A 23,611-nucleotide genomic window follows, 5' to 3' on the forward strand; every position below is an offset into this window, starting at 1 on the left:
TCAACAGCTATTGTTAATAGATATTTATAGTTAATACGCGTTGTAGTTGAAGTGCTCAATTAAAGGCTTACTATAGTTAAGCAATATTTGTAGGTGCATTTCTGGTAATAGTTTTACGCCAAATTAAAAGGTGCCCCTTACGTGTGCCGCGTGTGTGGGAGCGGTGGCACGGTGGTTAGGGCCCCTACGCTCTGAAACCAGCGACCTGATTTGTGTCCTGGCCTATGGCGAATATCAGTGGTGAGCGATATCTGAACCGGTCCTGGGCTCTCTCCAACCTTCATCAACCCGCACTGACCGGCGTGGTGAAGTATGGTCAAACGACCGTCACGACCGACACAGCTGCAGGACTTCATATTCTTTGATATTTCGGTAAAGTCACGTAGATAGAAAAAATAAAAGTAAACAAAATAAAAACTACGACGTTTCGATCACAACACAAGCGATCGTCATCAGGAGGAAAAGTGTGGGGGGGGGCAGGCCACTGAAGGCAAGCTGTTTTAAAGGTTTAAAAATGGGCGTGGCACAAGCGTCCTGGTCTCAGAACGAAGTGGGCGGGGCTGTACATTAGTATTGTTGATAATTGTGCGTGCAATATTATCAACAACGCTGCGTTGAGGTGTTGCTCATGTTGAGCTGCTAGCCACAAGGGTTGATGTGAGGCCTGAAACCTGTGAGCTCTTTGGTTTCACAATGTCATGAGCAACGTGAGCTGCTGTGTTGCGTGCTTTTCAATGCGAACTCACACCAAAACATTCAGGCGAGTTAAATGGGCTGACTGAGCATTTTTGTAGCTATCTTATCGTGTTCTGTGTTTACAGAGCTCCTTAGCTCAAGACGCTCTATAAATATATAAAGAATGTATAACTACATTCTGGTGGCGTGTGTCAGAGTGCTCTGTGCAGTCAGTGTTGAGTTCAGAGGATTGTGTAATGGGTGATCTCATGTGTAGTGAACTCATAGTGTCTGTCTGGTTACCAATAACCTCACAGTGTTCACTTAAGCGGGCTCGTCTAAGGGACTAAAAACGTAAAAGTTTGTCCGCATGAAGTGCAGTACTGTATACGTTTTGTTTTCTAGTTCACCAAGCTAATCTCCTTGCAGACTCGTGTTGTATAACGGCGTGTGTGTAAGCAAGCCTCACTGCTGATATGAGACCCAGACGGTAAGACCATTCCAGCATTTGCCTGCTTAAACAAACTCTGTTATGAAACATTGGTCTGGAAGGTCCATGAGCTGATAAATAAAGGGGGGGGGGGGGGGGAACATATTTCTTTTCATGCAGCTAGTTGGACTTTTGACTTTTTTCTTGGAACGCACAATGTCCTGCAACTTTGTGTAAGAAGTTCTGAGGGCTATAGAGTGGAAGGGCAATGCACGACCAACACCCCTGTGTTTAATGCAGGATTACGCGGTCTGGTGTGGTGGTGGATAATTGAGATCGGTTGGGAATAATGAACGAATGTTAGGGGAGAGCAGTTATACTCTCTGCTCTTTCATTACTATGCCAAGGGCCAAATTGAGTGAAAATTACAAATGCGGAGGCTTTGAGAGGCACGCTTCCGTACCCTTAGGATTTTTATTCTTCACTTTCTAAACTAATCTCCTAAAATCCCCACGAGGTTCAATAGACATGTCATATATTTTATATATAATAAAATCCCACAAAACCTATCAGTCCGCTTGTCACCAGGATAAGCGGACTGAGAAACGAACAGCACGTTCATTTAAGCTTATACAACACAGACGTCCAATGATTTCAACTGAGACTTCCCAGAATGGCCTACACCCCCCACCCACCCACCCCTATAGTTTGCACTACCTCACTGTGAGCCCCAATATTATGCTGTTCATCTTGGGGTTTCGCCTCTCTTTCCAGCGGCTGCTTAATGCTTGCTAAAGTTCCATTGGCTCGCATCTGGCTGCCCTGGCGGCAGTTGAGGTGGAGTTGGGGAGGTCCCCAGCCTCGCGTGCAGGGCTCTCGCTGCTAACTCCCTGACGCCGGCTCATTCTGCCAAATTCGAAGAGAAGTTTTCCACGCTCGCGTTGACACCAGTTGCACAGTCTCAGAGCACCGGGATATTTATTTTAAAAAAACCCTAAAAAGATCCAACGCTTATAGCCCTTCGCTTGCGTAAGAGACGCATCACCTGATGTTCTGTGGGGAGTTTCTTGTGTAATTTGTAAAGTGAGGTTGGAGGGCACTGCTGCGATTGTCACCTGCCATCAAGGCGAAAGACCGAGCCGCGTCAACATCTCAAACGACGGATATCGCCTACACCGTCAATCACTCCGCCTCGAGGAGTGAACTAAGTATTTCGTGACGCATCCCTCCACCGCTGTGGGTTTTGGTTTTTTCTGCGTGCCCAAAGGACCACGACCACCGAGACTGCAACCTCGACATTTCATCGGCCAAATTCCCGCAGTGGCCGTGAGGCAGGAAGAAGACGTGAGAGATGACGGGTCACCTGTCCTCTCCGCCCTCGCCGTCCACCACCCGAGGCCCCGTGGTGCGGCGCGTAGTGAAGCTGCTCAGGCGGTACCGCTCGGCGGCGGCCGTCACCCTGCTCATCCTCGTGGCGCAGAGCGTGGCCGTGTGGAGGTTCGGCAGCGTGCAGGAGCTGGGGCACCCGGAGACGCCGTGGGGGGGCAGGGGCGGGCGGCGCAGTCGAGCGCAGCTGCCCGACGCCGACGAGCTGCTTCCACGTAGCCACGTACGTGCGCGCGTGTGTGTGTGTCACTGTGTGTGTGTGTGTGTCACTGTGTGTGTGTGTCACTGTGTGTGTGTGTGTCACTGTGTGTGTGTGTGTCACTGTGTGTGTGTCACTGTGTGTGTGTGTCACTGTGTGTGTCACCGTGGGGAGCGGTGGTGTAGCGGTTAGCGCTAAGAATCCGGTGATCCGAGTTCGATTCTCGCTCACGGCCAACACCGGTGGCGATTTTCTGGGCCGGTCCTGGGCCTCCTCTAGGTCGACTCAGCCTCAAATAAGTACCTGGTGCGATGTTTAAGCGTCGCCACTGGGGAGACAAAGGCGGCCGGGCGTGGTGCCGGCCACCCACCCACCCCCTCGTGTGCCATGCCGGCCTTCATAGGTCCTACTCGCTAATAGCACTTGCCCCTAAACTCTGTTAAGGCTATACGGGTGATCTTTGTCTTTGTGTGTCACGATATGCATGCCCAAAGTGGGGCTTGAACCCACGTACCCTGAGGTTAAGAGTCTCGTGCTCTGAGCTCGCCGGGAACTGCTGTGATTGTCGCGCACTGCGTTATGCACCAGGGATCAGGCAGTGCGAGTTCAATTCCCCGCTCACACACCTGACGTCAGTGACGAGTGATATGTGAACCCCGTCGAGTGCCTCTCCGAGGTCGACTCAGCCTCAAACGAGTACCTGGTGCGCTGTACAATCAACACCAGCAGTGTGCAGACAAAGGCAGCCGGGTGCAGTCCTGGCCACAACGCCCCATTGTTGCGTAAACTGGCCCCAAGTGGTGCTCGTTAACAGGGCTTGCCCCAGCAGTCTGAATGACTACACGGGGGTCTTTGTGAGTGTGCGAAATAACTGGAACCTCCAGGAACAACTCAAATATTTAAGTGCCATTATTCTCACCCACCCCCCACCCCCCAACAAAGATTACTCACTATGTAAGATATACAAAAAATATATATAAAACCTGTTTTAAAAGATTATTTCAAATGAGGTAGAACAAATAGATGAATGTTAGAGTGAATGAGAAGGGAAAACATTGTATCCTCTTGAGTGAAGTTGTTTTTTTTTCTCCTCCTAATTGGGACCCCAGTGGAGGTAGTCCCGCGGCTCACGACCGCATTAATCAGCGCAGAGAGGCGTGGGCAGTGGCCCCCACTGAGATCGAGGCTACAGTAGAGGCTCTCAATGGGGATGGGCGAGAGGTAAAAAAAAATTAACCCGTAAAAACAAAGTTTTTCACTATAAATCCTTTATATGCGTGGCGGCTAAAGTCCTCTCGTCCTCTGGCTTGAGATGGCTACCACCTATGGGTCAGATGATTGCCTGCCACCATTAAGCAATTGGTAATTAAATATAATTATTTTTTTCCTAAAAAGTGTAAAATTTTGGAAAAAAAAATTTACGAAAATAAATTGTCACGCACAACGAGTCTGGGGGCAAAATGTCAGCTCGATTGGATCACGGGAAGTGTGGTAAAAAACGACCGAAAGATTTGCACGGTCGTAAGCGCGCAAGCAAGTGAACTTAATATAAAGGATTAAAAAATGTGACCAATCATCACTTTTTACGTCGATAAAAAAGGCTTTTTTTACCGCTCTTTGGGAAATCCGCAATGGTTGTGCCATTGAGAGTTTGCGTATGTGTGTTGAACTTCTTATGCACAGTAACTAGCTAACCTATGCCATATAGTGGACACCCTTTTATCTGAGCAGATGCATGGAGCGTTTGCAACGGATCCTATCATCCGTGTTCACCCACAAACAAACCTCCGGTTTTAATCAGGCCTCTAAGAGGATAATAGTGTAATGTAACTCTCAGAGACACCGTTTTGTTCAGTTACCTGTATATTTATTGTGAATAAAGTCCGCCGACTCACTGATAATGAAACGAGTAACTGCGAGTTGACTATTTTCAGCTGGGTAACTTCTGTGACTCTATGCGACGCTCCCCATGAAGTCAGCTGGCTAGACAGGAGCGGACGCGTAGTAGTCACGGAGACAATATTAACTCTCGCCTTCCAAGACTACAAGGTGCCCGATCCAAGATGATGAAGACGACCTACTCCAAGATGACGACGGCGGCGAGGACAGTTTCTTGATTCTCCCACAACAGCCCAGAGCCCCATTCCACGCCGCCTTTTATCCACTCCCCGACCCGGCCACGCCCCATTTCCCGAACACTCTCTCACCTCATCTGGGCCTGTCTGTCCCTGTCTCAATTATTGTTTACGACCACCTTACGCGACCCTGTCAGTGCCCGTCACGTCAATTAGTAACCACGGCCACAAGGAGCCGTACTGTCCTGACAATAGGATGAGTTGGCGCAACTTTATGGATCGCTCTTCTTATCAGCACGAAGGGTCAGATAATACGATGGATCGTTCACCTCTTTTGGGTCATTCCTCTCATCTGCGTAATGGCGTAGTTGAAGAAACATAAAAATCAGTTCACATTGCAAACTTGTATTTTAACTAGCATTAGGGGTTTAGCAGCTGGCTGTCATTGCCTCGCCGAGAGAGAGAACTTGTACTCGAGAAACAAACCTCGCTGAACCAATGCCGTACAATTTACGCACTCTCCAAATTGCCGTGTGGCTGATGTGGTATGTGTTAAAAGACTTTCTATTTTTACGTGGAGGTTCAGGGTTAGGATTAGGGGTGTAGGGACAGGGTTAGGGTCAGGCCTGTGATCCTGGTCACTTAATCATCACGTTCGTAGTTCTGCCACACAGTCGAGATGAGGTGACAGCGACGGGCAGCTCGAACACGCACTTGCGGCTTCGCACGCTTGCACAAGAAGGCCTTAAACGAGGTATTTTTTTGGGGTTAGATCGCGTAAATATAAATGGTGCCGTTAAACCCGGCACCACCCGTCTCGGTTCTGCCTCTGGCTTGTTGCCACCAAAAAATTGTGACATTAACAATGAGCACCGAGAATTTTGTATGCAATGCGTTGTGCATGGGGTTAGAGTGGTGGTGCAGCAGTTAGCATACCATGCAAGCCGGGTTCAATTCCCGGGTATGGCTATTTTCAGTGGCGACTGATATCTGAGCTGGTCTTGGGACCCACTTAACAAACACGCACATCGGGCAGTACAGAAAAATCTAGAGTTATACTCTACGTCTATGCTCCCACACCTATGTTCCCCGCCTTTGCCAACTTACACAGACCAGCGTGGTGAAGTATGGTCAAATAACCCCCATGACCCAAACAAAGAGCTGTAGTCATCTTCTTGGTTCTTTCGGTAAAGTCACGTAGAAGGGAAGTAATAAAATAATAAAAATAAAACATAATAAAACAATTCTCACGACGTTTCGGCCACAACGCAAGCAGCCATCCTCAGGCGAAGAATGAAACACTCCAAGCTTGGAGCGTATATTTAAGCTGGGTTAGAGGGGGGGGAGGTGGGAAGAAGAGCGCCTAAACAAAATAATTTGCATATCAAGAGGAATTCAGCATATGGAAAATGCGTAGGAGGTGGGCGGGGGGGGTTCCAAATCAATACTGTGCCCGTGCATTATGCAGGATTAGCAGCATCAAAGGGGGGGGGGGGGAAGGGGGGGAGCATTAACAAAGGAAAGGAATGTTAATAGTATGTAGCTGTAGTTACTAAACAACCACGTAAAAAACTACAGTATAAACTGCATGACAAACTAAAGCATAAACTACATAGCATCATCAGTAAACTTACTATACTCTACAATAAGCTGAGTTACTAACAGTAAGTAATACATGAAAAATTCTACGTTGTAAAAAATTATATAATATGCTTCCATCTAAACTTTATTATCTTACATCACACGCGTCTATACCGTACTATATACTTCCATAGGCAAAACCAACATTAAATTACATACTGTATTGCTATAAACCACCCTATACCTTATACATTTTTAATATAACACTATGTATTATTCTACCCACCCTAATGTGTATCAAAATGGTTTATTACGTCCTTCCAGTGATTGCTAAGCCAGAATCCATCTTCTCGGTTAAAATTGTCTCTGTGTTTGTAAATGTGGATCGCCTCATGTACGAATCTCTCATGATAGCCAGATGGCTTGCAGAGAACCTCTGTCTTGGAGAAGTCAATGTCATGTGAGCCCACTGAGTTGTAACAGTGATCTGCCACGGCTGAGGTGTTTGTCCTACAGTGTTTCAGGTCAGCTTTATGTTCACGGATGCGGTCCGAGACATGTCGTTTGGTTTCCCCAATGTAACTGCTACCACAGAGGCAACTTAGTTTGTAGACACCAGGGTACTGTATGTCTGGAACCACATCTTTTACAGACGGTACCAGATCACGGATTTTATGTACTGTGTTGAATCGGACCTGGATCTTGTGTTTAATCAGGATTTTGGAGATCTTTTTTGTGACCCCAGCAATGTAGGGTAAGGTGATGGTCTTGAAAGGCTCCTCAACAGGATCCTTCTTGGTGGTTGGAGTGATGGCTTTGCGGATTGTGTAGTCGGAGTAACCATTAGCCTTAAGAGCTTGGCGTACGTGTTTGAGTTCACTGGAAATGTGTTCATGGTCGGAGATGCATTGGGCTCTATGATATAGAGTCTTGATGAGGGAATTCTTCTGGGATGGATGGTGGTGGGAATCCGGTTTTAGATAAGCATCCGTGTGGGTGGCTTTCCTGTAGACAGAGTGGCTCATTGAACCATCAGGTCTCCTTTTGATTAGGACATCCAAAAAGGGTAGCTTGCCATCATTTTCGACTTCCATGGTGAATCTGATGGCTGGGTGTATGGAATTGATATGGTCGAGAAATTGGTCTAGAGCAGGCCGGCCATGTGGCCAGATGACAAAAGTGTCGTCTACGTACCTCTTCCATAAGGTCGGGCGTAGAGTGGCAGTCTGGATGGCGTCCGTCTCAAATTTCTCCATGAAGATGTTGGCTACAACCGGAGATAAGGGGGAGCCCATTGGGGTGCCCTCAATTTGCTTGTAGAAGGTTCCATTCCAGGTGAAGTATGTATTGGTTAAGCAGTGTCTCACCAGGGGGGGTACCCCAGCATTCAGTCCTTGATGAACCAATGAGCCACTCTGTCTACAGGAAAGCCACCCACACGGATGCTTATCTAAAACCGGATTCCCACCACCATCCATCCCAGAAGAATTCCCTCATCAAGACTCTATATCATAGAGCCCAATGCATCTCCGACCATGAACACATTTCCAGTGAACTCAAACACGTACGCCAAGCTCTTAAGGCTAATGGTTACTCCGACTACACAATCCGCAAAGCCATCACTCCAACCACCAAGAAGGATCCTGTTGAGGAGCCTTTCAAGACCATCACCTTACCCTACATTGCTGGGGTCACAAAAAAGATCTCCAAAATCCTGATTAAACACAAGATCCAGGTCCGATTCAACACAGTACATAAAATCCGTGATCTGGTACCGTCTGTAAAAGATGTGGTTCCAGACATACAGTACCCTGGTGTCTACAAACTAAGTTGCCTCTGTGGTAGCAGTTACATTGGGGAAACCAAACGACATGTCTCGGACCGCATCCGTGAACATAAAGCTGACCTGAAACACTGTAGGACAAACACCTCAGCCGTGGCAGATCACTGTTACAACTCAGTGGGCTCACATGACATTGACTTCTCCAAGACAGAGGTTCTCTGCAAGCCATCTGGCTATCATGAGAGATTCGTACATGAGGCGATCCACATTTACAAACACAGAGACAATTTTAACCGAGAAGATGGATTCTGGCTTAGCAATCACTGGAAGGACGTAATAAACCATTTTGATACACATTAGGGTGGGTAGAATAATACATAGTGTTATATTAAAAATGTATAAGGTATAGGGTGGTTTATAGCAATACAGTATGTAATTTAATGTTGGTTTTGCCTATGGAAGTATATAGTACGGTATAGACGCGTGTGATGTAAGATAATAAAGTTTAGATGGAAGCATATTATATAATTTTTTACAACGTAGAATTTTTCATGTATTACTTACTGTTAGTAACTCAGCTTATTGTAGAGTATAGTAAGTTTACTGATGATGCTATGTAGTTTATGCTTTAGTTTGTCATGCAGTTTATACTGTAGTTTTTTACGTGGTTGTTTAGTAACTACAGCTACATACTATTAACATTCCTTTCCTTTGTTAATGCTCCCCCCCTTCCCCCCCCCCCCCTTTGATGCTGCTAATCCTGCATAATGCACGGGCACAGTATTGATTTGGAACCCCCCCCGCCCACCTCCTACGCATTTTCCATATGCTGAATTCCTCTTGATATGCAAATTATTTTGTTTAGGCGCTCTTCTTCCCACCTCCCCCCCCTCTAACCCAGCTTAAATATACGCTCCAAGCTTGGAGTGTTTCATTCTTCGCCTGAGGATGGCTGCTTGCGTTGTGGCCGAAACGTCGTGAGAATTGTTTTATTATGTTTTATTTTTATTATTTTATTACTTCCCTTCTACGTGACTTTACCGAAAGAACCAAGAAGATGAATCCCTGCAGTCACGAAAGCTTTAAATCGAAATTTAAAGAGCTGTAGATTAAATATACTTGTTTACAATATCCAGTGTGTATATATATTACACTCTAGAATGTGGTCAAAATATAAATGTGGAAGTGCCACTATAAACCTACTCTTCCTGCAGCCCATGTTCAATGCCATTTCATTGCCGTCTGCGGAAACATCGTGGTGTAGGAATATGAACCGTTTTGACAAGTGCCGGTGTGGCGCGCCATCATAAACCCGCCCCATTTAGACCACTGATTTGTGTTGTGTATTGGGATTTTCAAGGTGGGGCATTGCATGGCTTAAGCTCGTTTTGAAAATCAGCGAATGAGTTAGCAATGGTGGGACTTGTAAGAGACACTTGTCATGGTGTTCCCATCTGCCCGGCATATCATGTATGTACGGTACGTTATTCTTCTGTCGCACGGTACGTAGCCGACCGTGCTAATCAGAGGTGTGGCGGGGGGGGGAACTACTAAATACCAAAATCAGTTCTAAAGAAATTAGTTTTCAATCTAGATTTAAAAGTGGACAGCTCCAGCGGCTTTCCTAATATCGAAAGGAAGAACGTTCCAGACGGCCGCAGACGCCTCGGAGCGTAGCGGTCCCCAACGAGACGCCGGTAGGCGATCCTATATCCCGCTCCCGCCACCACGCTGAGAGTAGCGTGGTCCGTGTCAACCGGGGGCCCGCCCAGGGGTCGTCTCCAATGTCGTCGATGGGTTTTTTCCGGCATATCGCTCCAGTACAGCACAGTGCTTTGGGCTTGCCAGAGGAGCCTGGCATCCCAGGATTCCACTTGCCAAATTGCTTTTTTTTGGGAGCGAAGGCAAACTTTGCTCAGTGTTTCCATTTCCTGCAGTTGGAATGCTCGCGAAGATGTATGTGCGCATGTGTGTACGTTGGACTTCATTGGCACCATACGTTGCCAACCATGCTGATCAGAGGTCGGGAAGATAGCGATTATAGAAATTTTAAAAAATTACGTACAGAGTTGCATTGTATGGCACTAAGAACAGGATTCAGATATTAATGTGGAACACGTTAAACTTTATACTTTCATGAAAGTGTGCTGTTATCATGTTTTGTAACAGTTCAACAATTTTGTTTTTGTAGGACTACAACGCTTTGTATCTACCAAGTGAACGTTTCAAGAGCAATATCAAAGAAAACGTTAAACAGTTAGACAACATGTCTTCGTTGGAGACAAAGTACTCCTCGTGGAAAAACCTGGGAAATGAGATTGCAGTGAAAAGTGAAATTGAAAAGAAAATATTGTGGAACGCTAGAGCAGCAAACGGCATCGCGCGCAAGGGGAACATCTCGAGCAAGCTGTGGAGTCAGCACCATCAGAAAAGCCTTGGCAGCATACACGGCATCAAAGCTTCGAAATTTGTACAAAAGGATATCAAGACTCACGGCGGCTTGACGTCGAACAATATCAAAGCGGTAATGGTCGGCGGAAATTCGCTGCGACAAAACAGGGCTAAAACCAAGGCTTCAACTGAAGAGTCTCAGGCTTTCCCGCAGCCAATCTCCGCCACTCCGTGCAAGATCGTGGAAGCAGACGCCCTGTCGGCCATGTCCCGGGCACAGAGCCGTCAGTGCAAGGAGGAGCTGGCCGCTGTCGTCTGCCTCCACCAACAACGACGTCTTATGCCCGAGGAGTTGCCGCGAACGTGTCCTCTTAAAGGTAGGCAAGAGAGGCTGCTGCACGCCACCGCTGCGCATGCTGCCACTGCTGCGCCCGACTGGTCAAGGAGTCGTAGTGCCCTCCACCGTGGCAGCTCACTTGCCGCAGTCGCAGCGTTTGGCTGCGCTGCCTCTGCAGCAAGAGGCACGTGTAACATCTCGATCTGGCGCGGCCTGCTGTGACACGGCCAGGTGTGACGCAGTCAGGTGTGATGCGCACAGGTTTTATGAGGCCAGATTTTATGAGCACAGGTGTGATGAGGCCAGGTGGCAGGGCCAGGCGTGATGTGGCCAGGTGTGATGCCAGGTGTGACGCAGCCAGGTGACAGGGCCATGTGTGATGTGGCCAGGTGTGATGCCAGGTGTGACGCAGCCAGGTGACAGGGCCATGTGTGATGTGGCCAGGTGTGATGCCAGGTGTGACGCAGCCAGGTGACAGGGCCATGTGTGATGTGGCCAGGTGTGATGCCAGGTGTGATGCAGCCAGGTGACAGGGCCATGTGTGATGTGGCCAGGTGTGATGCCAGGTGTGACGCAGCCAGGTGACAGGGCCAGGTGTGATCAGGCCAAGTATGATGAGGCCTGGTGCGGTTCTAAGGTTCAATTTGGTGCATTTTCTCAAATTTTTCACTTTTTAGCGTCCACGGGTTTGTTTTATACCCAAACTTCTAAAGCTGTTCGTATATCAACTCCATGCACAGTCGTAGTAGCAGCTGAAACAAAGCATTGGCGGTGAAAAGTTTTAAATACAGTTCCGAAGCATAAGCCATGAGTCAACATTTTCGTTTTTGCCCCGAGCCCCACATGTGACAAGTTGAGCAGACTTGTGTAAATACAGGACAGTGCTTTCGGCTGTGCCACATGTGAATGTTGCGTTCGTGCGGCAAGTCACCTAACCCCCGACGGACTGCCAACATGCCGTTTCACTCGTTGCGGTAGGCGTAGCTGTGAAAATAACTCGTGAAATGATAAATGGGCTCTCACGGCAATGCCACAAAAGCCCTCCGGATCGACGGATTGTTTTAATGCGTTATGATAATAATCACAGCCACATGTAGCTGAGCCATTCCCCCCACCCCAATGTCACTTATTTGAAATATGAAATCCAGTGGGGCTCAGGAGGGTAACGCAAAATAGGAAACATCACCAGTTGGTTTCTTTTTAGATTAACTGTGTTACTGTTCATACGTGTACAAACCTCAGCGAGTAGAGTACTGCAATTTAGTTGGATTGTCTGTAGCGGTTAGATTCGCACCGGCTACATCGTTGATGAACGTTCGCGCTCTGCATGAGATGAGTTCATATTTGTTGAACGTCTCTTGGCTTTTCTTCGCTGTCTCTGTGCAGTCTTCATGGCTCTGTGTCTCTGTTGTCTTCACAGTTGTGCCTCTGTGTTGTCTTCATGGCTGTGTTATCTCTTGTGCACAGAGTGGCCCAGATGTCTTGGACCACCCTGTCATTCTCTAAAATTCAATATTTTCTAAAAGTAAGGTTTATTTAAAACATAAATGAATAATGCAAAGGAAAAAAATGTTAGGGGTCAATCAATTGGGGGTCACAAGACATCTAAACCACCCAGCACAATGTCCCCCTGTCTTCACGTCCATGTCCGTGTGAAGTCCCCTATCTTCACCGCTCCGTCTCTGTGCGGTCTCCACGGCTGCGTGTTGTCTCTGTGCTGTCCCCCCGTCTGCGGTGTCCGTGTAGAGAAGAAGCCTGGGGTCAGCGTGCAGTGGCTGCAGGAGGAGGCGGCTCGCGCGGCGCTCCAGGCGAAGAGGACGAGGCCGGCAGCGGCGGGGGAGGCAGCCTCCTCATCCCTGGTCCGCGTCGCCTTCGTGCTCGCGGTGCACGGACGCGCCTCCCGGCAGCTGCTGCAGATGTTCCGCGCGATCTACCACGCGTCGCACTTCTACTACATCCACGTGGACAAGGCGAGCCGAGCGCTGCTCTGGGGTGTTTTTTTGTTGTCTCTCTCTCACTCACAATGCACGGCCCCCTGTCCTCCGTGGTACAGAGACGGGTTGGCGACGCTGCTGTGTTGGCAGCGTGGCGCGCGAGCACAAATTACCGTGACAAACTCTCAACACGCAACCGTCGCAAACACTATGTGGCATTACATACAGCGTTTTGGGGTAATGACCTTTCATCACAGCACAGCATTTATTTATTTATTTGCACGTTTATGTGCTATAAATAAATTATGTCCTTTGAAGCGCGGTTGGTTTACGAATGGTGCGAAAGAAGTTCAACATTTGTACGTAAAAAAAAATTACGCAAAATATATTTTTCCGTGAAACATAACGGGAGGTGTTACTGTTTGTTGCAGCGTTCGAATTACCTCTACAAGCAGGTGCTGGGACTTGCCCAGCGCTACGAGAACGTCCGCGTGACGTCCTGGCGCATGTCGACCATCTGGGGGGGCGCCAGCCTCCTCACCATGTACCTTCGTGCCATGTCTGATCTGATGGCCATGGACGACTGGCCGTGGGACTTTTTCATCAACCTCAGTGGCTCCGACTACCCGATTCGGTTCGTACGGCGCCGTGCGTCGTCTCGTCTTGAGCGGCACACGCGCACGCGCATCTGTCCCGTGGTTGCGTAATGTAACTCTGAAATGTCAAGAGGCCAGCAAAAAGCCAGTTTTAAATCAATGGATTGATTTTTGTTTTTGATATGTTAAACACAGATGCTGAGCACAGGCCAAAAAGGCACCACATGTCAAACGGCCAGCAATAAACAGCGCGATCAAAGTTGTAAAAGATAAGAGTGTAACACATTTCTTCATGTGAACAATGTACATTGATGCAGTAGTAGTAGTAGTAAACTTTGACATGGTGGACCTCAATCTCACGTTACACAAGCGAATTACCAACCCGAGTTTAAATCCAGGCCAAGGCTAACAACATTCAGAGTTTGAGGTTCAAAAGCCTAATCCAAAACAGCCCCATTTAGAGGCCAACATTTGATTGTTAGATATCTTGGGGAAACCAGGGGAGCAGCCCACGTGGGACTTAATGTGTTGAGTCTGAGCCCAAGGGAGAATTTGAACCGTGTGTGTTTTATTGTCCACTGGAGGCCATTGTTGTCCCGAGCGCAAGTTTTAGTTCACAGGATGCCGTAGACGCCAGCGTTATTACGGTGCTCTGACTATACCAGCACATTTGGGAGTCGTTTACTTTATACGGCGCATAGGGGACAGGGTTTTTTTGTTGATACGTGATTACATTTTTTTTTTATCAACTTGAGGTTTGTATTTTTGTGAGCAGAACTACGGTTCGTGAAACATCTTCTCGTTGAGATCTTTCCTGATCGACGATTGTTTAGATGTTGAGTCTGAATCCCAGGCACACATCATTAATGTTTATAGTTATGATGACAGTAAGGCTTGCCATTTGTTTATATACAGAAACTTGCCTGCAGTGTATTATGCTTGGTAAGGTATAGGTGCATTTACTTAGGTTTTTATGCCTATAATAGAGGTTTATGGGTTAGAGTGTGTAAATATAAATGTGTCGTTAAACCCGCGTCCACTCGACACAACCAATTAGTCAGGTTTGTCACGTAACCGAAACATGCCAATTCCTTACTAGTCCAGCACACCGGTGTGTTAGGGAGCAAACCCACAACATTTACGATTGTAAATATGAATGTTGTTACTAATTGGCAGAGGTGTGGACTCGAGTCATGTGACTTGGACTCGAGTCAGACTCGAGTCATGAATTTGATGACTTGCGACTCGACTTGGACTTGCATAACAATGACTTTGTCCCACCTATGAGATGTGGACTCGAGTCATGTGACTTGGACTCGAGTCAGACTCGAGTCATGAATTTGATGACTTGCGACTCGACTTGGACTTGCATAACAATGACTTTGTCCCACCTCTGCTAATTGGCTGTGTCGGGTGGTCTGTTTACTGCATTAAAATCCAGTGTGTAATGTATAACTGTAGAACGATCAGTGGATGGCTTTCATTGTTCTCCGAGTGGTTTGCGAATAGGAGTTTAACCTCTTTTTTGTATCGGACATAATTACATTTGAACAAAAGGGAATGGTGCCTCCTACCTAGTATGGCAGGCAGTCTCTTTTGACTTCTCATGAACAGACTTGCATTCTCTTCTCCCACAGTTCAGTATGTCCACTCCTGTTGGCTGGCCACCACTCTATGCCCGTTGTGGTCCATAGCTGAACAGGCCTATGAGGGTAAAATGTATCCATGTTACATCTCAGTCTGTAGACAGCACAAAGCACTCTCGGCCTGTAGGCAAAATGCCCGAGCTTCAGCTCTCGTGTGTAAAAGGTGAGGCAACACAGTACAGTACAACAAAATACTATGACGAACTGTCTTGGTGGATTGTGGGAGAATGAACAGACATTGAGTAAGTGAAGGAGGCATTTGTAGCAGTGCTGAATGATGCGCATCAACCGTTGATTTGAAATCGTGTAAATATCAAATGTTATACATTGAATCAGTCTGCTTATGTTTTAAAATATGACGAATGTTTTATGCTGCTTTTTTTACATTATTTTTAGAAGCAATAATGAACTGGTCGCCTTCCTCACCAAATACAAAGACAAGAATTTCCTAAAATCTCATGGTCGAGAAACTGAAAAGTAAGTGTGTTGATGATCATTATTCATAAAACTATTCCTTTGGTCAAACACCTTACACTTCACATAGTAGAGTATATTGCATACTTGTCAACCTATACGGTTTGCCCGTATTCTTATATAGAGAAATTGAGTTTTTAGGTCCATACGGCGTACAGACGTTTCAATATGGGCAAACAATTGTTTGTGTCTATTTGTTTGTGTTTCTCCCTTGTGATGGGACTTTGTAGGATGAATGTTGAGATTTGTAAGGGCACGGGGTGACCAATAAGGTCTGAATTGGTCTGTAATACGGTAGGCACTGATAGGGGGTTGCCAGGTATGATCTTGTTTTGTACATATTAATTAAACTTTTTAAAATCCCTTTGTCATCTGTTGCCAAGACAAATTTGAATGGGCCCTTTGACTGAAGATTAGGTTTCTTCATAATGTGCAATATTGTGGATATTATAAACAAATCTGTTGTGTGATATACTGGATTGGCAGTGGCGCAAAAGCACAAATTACAAAAACACAACACGTAAGTGCTTGGGCCATGTACATAGCTGGCAATATGGAATAATTTCCTGTCATTAAATTTCATTGGTTGCAGATGATGTCATCAGAAAATCTAAGAAGGCCCAATTCTCTCTCAAGACATGTTGATGGATACTTTTTTGCAATGTAATTACGTAGCAATCTAGAGCTTACACTGGTTAATTGTAATGTCTGTACGTACTTTATATTAATGACAGAGATTTAATGTGATATTGAAGTGTAGCTATACCTACATATTTATTAGCAGTGGCATATTTGTTTGATGTCCATTTTAGAGATGAAGTTTTGTAAATAAATGTTATGATTCATGTTGAAAGAATACAGCATGCTGAAAGAACACACATACACTCTCAGTGGCTAGGTACGGACATGTAAACTTGCTGATTTGCTCCACAGGTTCATTAAAAAACAGGGCCTAAACAAAGTGTTCCACGAATGCGATGAGCACATGTGGCGCGTAGGAGAACGCAAAATGCCGGCAGGGATTGCCATCGATGGCGGCTCGGACTGGTTTGCAGTCACCCGCCAATTTGTGTCCTACATCATTCACTCCAAATCCCGCCTGGTGTCTCAGCTCAAACAGTTCTACGCTTTCGCCCTGTTACCGGCAGAGGTAATGCGCGATCACGTCTACAGCATATTACATTTCGTGCACGTACTCCTTTTAAGACATTTGTTATTTAATTCGAGGTAACAATGGCACGGTGACTTGCGCCCTCCTCTGTGTGGTTATTTTGCGAGAGACCAGTGGTTCTCAAAGTGACCAGCAGTGGTCCGCGACAGTCCTCCAGGTGATCCGCGGGGCTATGATGCACATGCAGGTTGATCCGGACAATAATGACAATGTCTATACGTTTTGTTTCAAACATTAATTAACATTTCACTTATGACATTTAATTTAAAAATAAAGTTAAGTAAGCAACCCTGATTAAACTGCCCTAAACCCTAAGATCTAAATGTCTCCCCTAAAAAAAAACCTCATAGCTGCGTTAAAAAAGAAAATGTGTTTATGTTCCAGTAATATGAATCATTTTGTCTTACTGGCATTGAGAGAGAGAAGCGAATGCGTTTTGTCACCAGGGGTCGGTGGGTTGGGTGGTCCGCGGAAATGTTTGCATCGGCTGAGCGGAGCGGTTCGCGGGCCAAAAAAGTTTGAGAAGCACCGTGCGCGCTATAGACGAACAACAGCTCTGTTGAATAAACGTTATTTGTTGGCTGTAGTGCGAGCCAATGATACGACGACCACCGTGATTTATGTTGCCGTCTGCAGTCGTTCTTCCACACCTTGCTGGTGAACAGCGAGCACTGTGCCACACTGGTTGACAACAACCTGCGCATGACCAACTGGAATAGAAAGTTGGGCTGCAAGTGCCAGTACAAGCACATCGTGGACTGGTGTGGCTGTTCCCCAAACGATTTCAAGATGCACGACTTGCCAAGATTCCAGGTACGTGCCATTCAATTTAGACGGAGGCTATTGATGTCCCGTGCTCACAAAGATAAGGATTTTGAATCTCTCGTACCACCTAAATAATCGAAGCTGCATCTCAAAGTAAGTTTTTTTCCCCACACCTCCCGATCGGCACGGTTGGCTACGTACGATGCAAAATAAGTTCTACGTACATACATCTTCCACGTGATTGGAGAGGGACACGTGGCTCGGAAACGGAAAGCTATTGTAGACATTCAGCGAGCCAGCATTGTCCTGGTCTGCCCAGCGGCAAGTTTAAGCACTGCGCCCCCGTGATGTCGACCCCCTTCATTCTGATGCAGTGCCAATGTGGTGACGTCTTTCGAGTGAGCTATAGTAGCAAAGCTTGACCATTACTTAACTTTTTTATATCCCAATAACGAAGCTTTTGTCAGACAGCCCAGGGCTTGCAGCCCAGGTGTGTATCTGAGAATTGAGAGCAGTTTTATGGGTTGCAGCTTCCTTTAAAATCACAAAGTGTGTTTATTACCTTTACAAAAAAAATGAATGTGCTTCTAAAGGTACATGCACTCTAAGCATGCAGAGAAAGCAGTGTCATGCTGCCTTCTAGATTAAAGTAATACATTTTAGTCTCAATTCGCAGACACATTTGACCATCACATTTATTTTTTGGCTGAAAGTAAATTCATACGTAGAGGGCTGCAGAGCTTTGTGCAATTGTTGGCGTGGGCTCATCGCTTGGCTGCCTTCCAGCTCGTCTCTGGTTCCGAAGCGATTGTGAGATAAAATTTGCATGAACTACGACACGATTTAGCACTAAACATCATTATTTTTTATTACATCAGCAATCAACATTGGTCTATTCTCTTGTCAAATGTGTCACGTGTTTTTAACTCTTAAACGATTCGTCTAATTACTTGCTGAATATTAAGCTTGTGCACCGTGTCTTTCCTTTCCTTTTGTTTGCATTCGCAGCAACTTACACGCCCGACATTTTTTGCCCGTAAATTTGAGGCAGTGGTGAGCCAAGGGGTGCTCACGGGTTTGGACGCGGCTCTGTTCGGAGGGCCGACGCCGCCCAGCGGACCGTCTCTGCAGGCCTATTGGGAAAATGCGTACGATGAGAGGACGGACTCGTCGGCATCGCTCGGCGACGCCGCCCTCACGATCTACCAGGGCCTCTTCCGCCTCGGCCTCGCTCAAAACGCGCACCAAACGCCACGGTCCGGCAGCAGCCTGTGCAGGTGAGATCATTCTCGTCGTCGTCGTCATCGGCAGCCACGCTGGATGAGGGCCGCCACGGGGTCATCGGCATCCGTCACGGTCCCGCAATGCCGCAATGTCGCAATGTCCGTCTGGCTTGCGCACGTGAGGCGATCCCATTGCTCCTTCTCCACGATGGTCACTCTGTCGGCCATAGGAGATTTAGTGCGTGGAATTTCCGCTAAATTCTCAGGACCACCAACCTCTGTGAGCACGGACAATAGCTGCTTTGAATACGTTTACACACACTTACACTCTATGTATTATTGAGTTCTTATTAATAAATAATAATGTGATGACAACATTTATGTTTTACTTCAAGATGTTTTTATTTCCTCTTGTTTTCACTGCTCTTGTGTCCGCAGCTACGAGCCAGTGGGGCATCCCACAGCTGCCCACGTTTACTTCTCAGCCGACCGATTCCAGGGTATCTTGGTGCAGCAGAGAGCGTCACACTCAGCCTCCCGCCACGAGGAAGTTCTGGAAACCTGGGCGTACCCAAGCAACCACCACAAAGTGTACAACTCCACTCTGTTACCCCGGCTGCAGAAGATGGAGGTGAAAATACACTCACCACCAAGGCTAAAAACTCGACACATTTGTCATTAGCACTGTGGCCTTTAAAGGGAAATATATGTTAGGTGACGTTTTGGGCAATGACCCTTCTTCATGTGCTACGCAGAAGGGGCCATTATTGACGACGGTGTGATGGTGGAAAGCCTGCGAACTGATTCTGAGATGGGGGGGACTTGCGCCACCGTCACGAGCTGGTTTGAGTGGGAAATTACTTATACGTTGTTTTCCGCAGGTGGGGACAGACTGGGACCCCAAGGAAAGGGTTTTCAGAAACTTCGGGGGGCTGCTGGGCCCGTGGGAGCAGCCCGTGGCCGTGCAGCACTGGGTGCCGGGGGCTAACGTCACCGTGACGGTGGTGTGGCTGGACCCCGCCGGCGTGATCGCCGCTTCGTACGACGCTCCCGTGCGCGGGGACCTGCTCGTGACCCTGTACCGACCCCCGCTGCGGCTGCCTCTCCGACCAGGGGCCTGGTCCGTCCGCCTGCTCGTTCGCTGGCGCCCCGTGGCGGAGGTGTCGTTCATGGTTTGCCCGTTGGCTTTCTTGGACGGGCAACCGATGACGAAAGGTGAGGTATTTCGTCCATTATTTTTTGCCACGTATTTTTAACTACGCCTTTTTTTCTTACGGTTGTTAACCAAAGGTGAGCCTCGCCGAGTCTCGCGACTCTGTTTCAGGAGGGTCCCGCCAAATGTTTACAGGAGGGGGCCATGATTGAAAACGAATTTCTTTAGCACTGCTTTTTGTGTTTAGTTCGTTGTCTTTCCACCGCACCTCCAATTAGCACGGTTAGCTACGTCATTATTTTGCGAATGACACCACGCGATTTGTATCATCTACTGTGAAGCAGACGGCGCGTATTTTTACGGCTAATATACCCACGGTAGTGACTAGGGCTGCCTATGGATTTGAACCGCGAACTTCTGCAACAAGCGGCGACGCCTCTACCGCTGCACATTGAGTGGAGTTGTGCCGCAGTAGTTGGCAGGGACGTGCAGTGCCTAACAATTGATCTGCTGTTGTCGATCGTGCATTCGGCTCTAGTTCTGGCCCCCTTGTGTAAAGGATGTAATTTTGCGACACAAACTGGCGTTTGAAGTTGAACAGTATTTGCATTGTGCTGACTTCTTAACAATTCTTTATCTGCAGAGAAAGCTGCCTATGCGCACATGGGCCCTCCGCAGAACAAGTATTTGGAGCAGAGCTTCCAAGGTCTCAGAAGAGTGCTGAAACTTCCAGTCGAAAACACAGGGCAACAGGAAGCTAACGAACATGCCTTACTCACAGACAAGGCCCTCTGGGCCTGGATTGAGAACCTCATTTCGCGATTTTGGGTGCTGGCCGACACTTGCTCTGTTTCTGAGAGCTCTGTCCGACTGGGTTGCCAATCGTTGCCTCCCTGCAGAAAATCGGTGTGGAGCTCCCATTATCCTGATCCAAAATCTGAACTTGGACCTGTCCAGTTGAATGGCACCATCAGACATTAGCCCGGCCGCACAGCAGTGGCGGCACAGAGCTCTGGGTTCGGGAGGCTATGAAACTCACCTCGCGTTTTCCATTGTCAGGAAAATGTGTGCGGGTCGATTGAGAAAGTGTAACGCGTTGGCAGGAGCTTCCCCCAGAGTTTCTCCACCACCGGATGGACACATTCAGAGTCCGTGCAGCTTTCCAGAACTGGTATCGTGGCTGCTTTTGCCACTGCCGCGTTACCCTTGGACGCTGCTTGTACTTTTCAATGATCATTTAATCCACCTGCATTGCATCACCTGAGATTGGAAAACCCGTATCGCCACTGCAAAAACGGGAGATTGATAGAAAGAAACAAGGCTCTCCCAACATCAATTTGGTGTCCGTTTTGATGTTCATGACATTTTTTTGTAACAACAAACTATTTCACTTCCTTGTATTATACCAACAGATTTGTAAAAAAAACACATTTTCTAATGAAAATGTGTAGATGTGTTTCGTTGTCATCAGCTATGCTCTATCTACCGCTGGATCAAGACCTCCCCAATCCAATTCCACTCCATGTATTGTTACGTTGGTTTGACAACTCCACGCCAGCCGATTTCGACGCTCCATCTCTGCGGTGATGATACTGCTGATTGGAATATGGCAACATGCTGTGGCTATACATCTGCACATCTGCATCGAGCATCCGTTATGCTACACAGGGCAATACAATAAAATGGCTGGGAGCAAAGCCAATCAGATGCTGCCAGCATTGATACCCCCAAGCAGTACTTACGAAGTGGTCCTCATTTCATCGACTCCAGAGGAATAAGCTGCTGAGTTGGCCCAAGCAACTGTTTAAGCCCTTAGGGATGGCGTATTTGCAGGTATAGACTTTGCGCCATTTTTTTTATGTATGCCACACGTGGAAAAACCATTGGAGGCAGAACCCAATGAAGTGGGTTTTGCGTGGAGCTTCCAAGTTATTTTTGCAAAAAATCAGGAAGCGGCTATCACCTTTATTCGTAACAATTTTACACTGAATCAAGGTACGACTGCATCTTACTATGGCCAGGAAGACCTTAGCAATAGCGAGATTTGAGGCGATTAATTGTCTTTCAAACCTTTTAAACACAGTGCATTCTTATTCTGGACACCACCATTGCACGAGACCTCTCTCGTCTAAAATACGAGTACTGTCAAAAGGCCTGAATCACGATGGGAAAAGGCACAGTTGACAGAACTCAAGCCGTTAACGGTGATCGCGACGCGGCTTAAAACTGTGGCACTATAAGTGTGCAAAAGCGTACACGTAATTTTTTTTGCAGTGAACTCATGCCATTTCTTGTATTTTTATTTCTCAAGCACGCACTGTCATTGTTTTTACAACATTCCTACGGCCAATTTGGTCCCAATGTGACCCCATTCGTCAATGTCTGATCATGACTGTAGCAGTAGAAGCTTGTTGCAAGCAGGGAACGCATGCTATGAAATAAGTTATTCAGATTCAAACTCTATTAGCTATTTTATGAAAGAAAAGTAATATATACCATTGCTCAATATTCTGAAATATTTTGTTAAATTATTGTAAAGTGTCACCTCGTACATATTTTGCGGAAACTCTATTTATAACTTTAAATATTTTTTTTAAAACAACTCTGCATTTGTTTTAAAATGTAGACCTAAATATACGAAGCAAGAGCACAACGTTCTGCCGGGAGTGGTGGCCCACACCTGTAGTTTAAGACGTGGGGCTGGTGAACCCCACGGAGGTGTGATGCCCACCTGTGTGATACAGTACAGAAGGTGGGCTGCTGGGCTGTACGTGGCAGAGTTTGAGTTGCAGCGGCGGCGCACGACTTGAGTTTGAGAGCTGGAATCATCGCCTCTGGATTGACGACATTTAAATCTACGCATCCTCATTGGAGATCAAGGGGCCGTCCATAAATGACGTCACGCACCTAGGGGGGGGGGGTCAGACATTTGTGACGATGTGTGACGAGGAGGGGGGTTTGAGAAATGTGACGTCACATCAAAATGCGCATCTTTAAATAAATATAGACAACGTTCTACTTAATTAAATAGACTTTTAAATAAACGTTTTCTCCTACAACATCAGAGTGCAGCGGCACATTAAATACGCACTACAATGACAATAGTTTAAAGCGATTTGAAGCATGTTTTATTTTCCAAATGGAAATATGGTTTTGGGGGGGGGGGGGGCAGAGCTTTGTGACGTCATATTTGAGGGGGGGGGTCTGACTTTTTGTGACGCCGAGTGACGAGGGGGAGGTCTAAAATGGTCCAAAATCGCGTGACGTCATTTATGGACGGCCTCCAAGTGCGGTGGCATCTCTGCACGTCACGTTAACAAGAAAGGAACTACATAGCCATTTCAAGGGACTTAAAAAGGGCAACGTATTATGCACCTGTGCATATACAGCTTTTAATTACCGTATTAGCCAGATTATGAGTTGCTCTGGAAAGGAAGATGCACCCAAAATGTTGGGGTCGTTTTGGCTGTGTCGGGTGTTGGTGGGTTTAACGACACATTTATATTTACGTGATCTCACCCAAAAAAAAGACGACATCCCGGGAATTAAAGACGTAAGGGTACAAATACACGCACATAACGTTAGGAAATAAAGTGTGGACGCTGTGGAGAATACCGTGATATGATGAAAAGACGTCTTCCACAAGATAATTGCTTTAAAACAGGAGTCGGAACACACGCAAAATCCGGAGCCGCATGCGGCTCTTTAAAGACTGCTTCGTGGCTGTTATTTATTCAGGACCACCATCTCGTATTCACGTGAATTGCGGCTCTTGAAATATTGATGGGGTTT

At 46.9% G+C, this 23,611-nt stretch overlaps 1 protein-coding gene across 1 annotated transcript; it reads left to right on the top strand.

Moving 5' to 3' along the window:
* Positions 1-1,872: 1,872 nt before the first annotated feature.
* On the top strand, positions 1,873-22,746 carry LOC144718648 (xylosyltransferase 1-like). Its single transcript, XM_078594057.1, has 11 exons — positions 1,873-2,714; positions 10,321-10,897; positions 12,604-12,827; positions 13,223-13,425; positions 15,430-15,510; positions 16,441-16,657; positions 17,315-17,491; positions 18,452-18,720; positions 19,105-19,297; positions 19,548-19,881; positions 20,463-22,746. The coding sequence occupies exons 1-11, from the start codon at positions 2,457-2,459 to the stop codon at positions 20,798-20,800; spliced, it is 2,871 nt and encodes a 956-aa protein (XP_078450183.1). The 5' UTR covers positions 1,873-2,456; the 3' UTR covers positions 20,801-22,746.
* The last annotated feature ends 865 nt before the right edge of the window (positions 22,747-23,611 follow it).

Source organism: Lampetra planeri, chromosome 5 (genome assembly GCF_965212315.1).
Source record: "Lampetra planeri chromosome 5, kcLamPlan1.2.h2, whole genome shotgun sequence".
Lineage (NCBI taxonomy): Eukaryota > Metazoa > Chordata > Hyperoartia > Petromyzontiformes > Petromyzontidae > Lampetra > Lampetra planeri.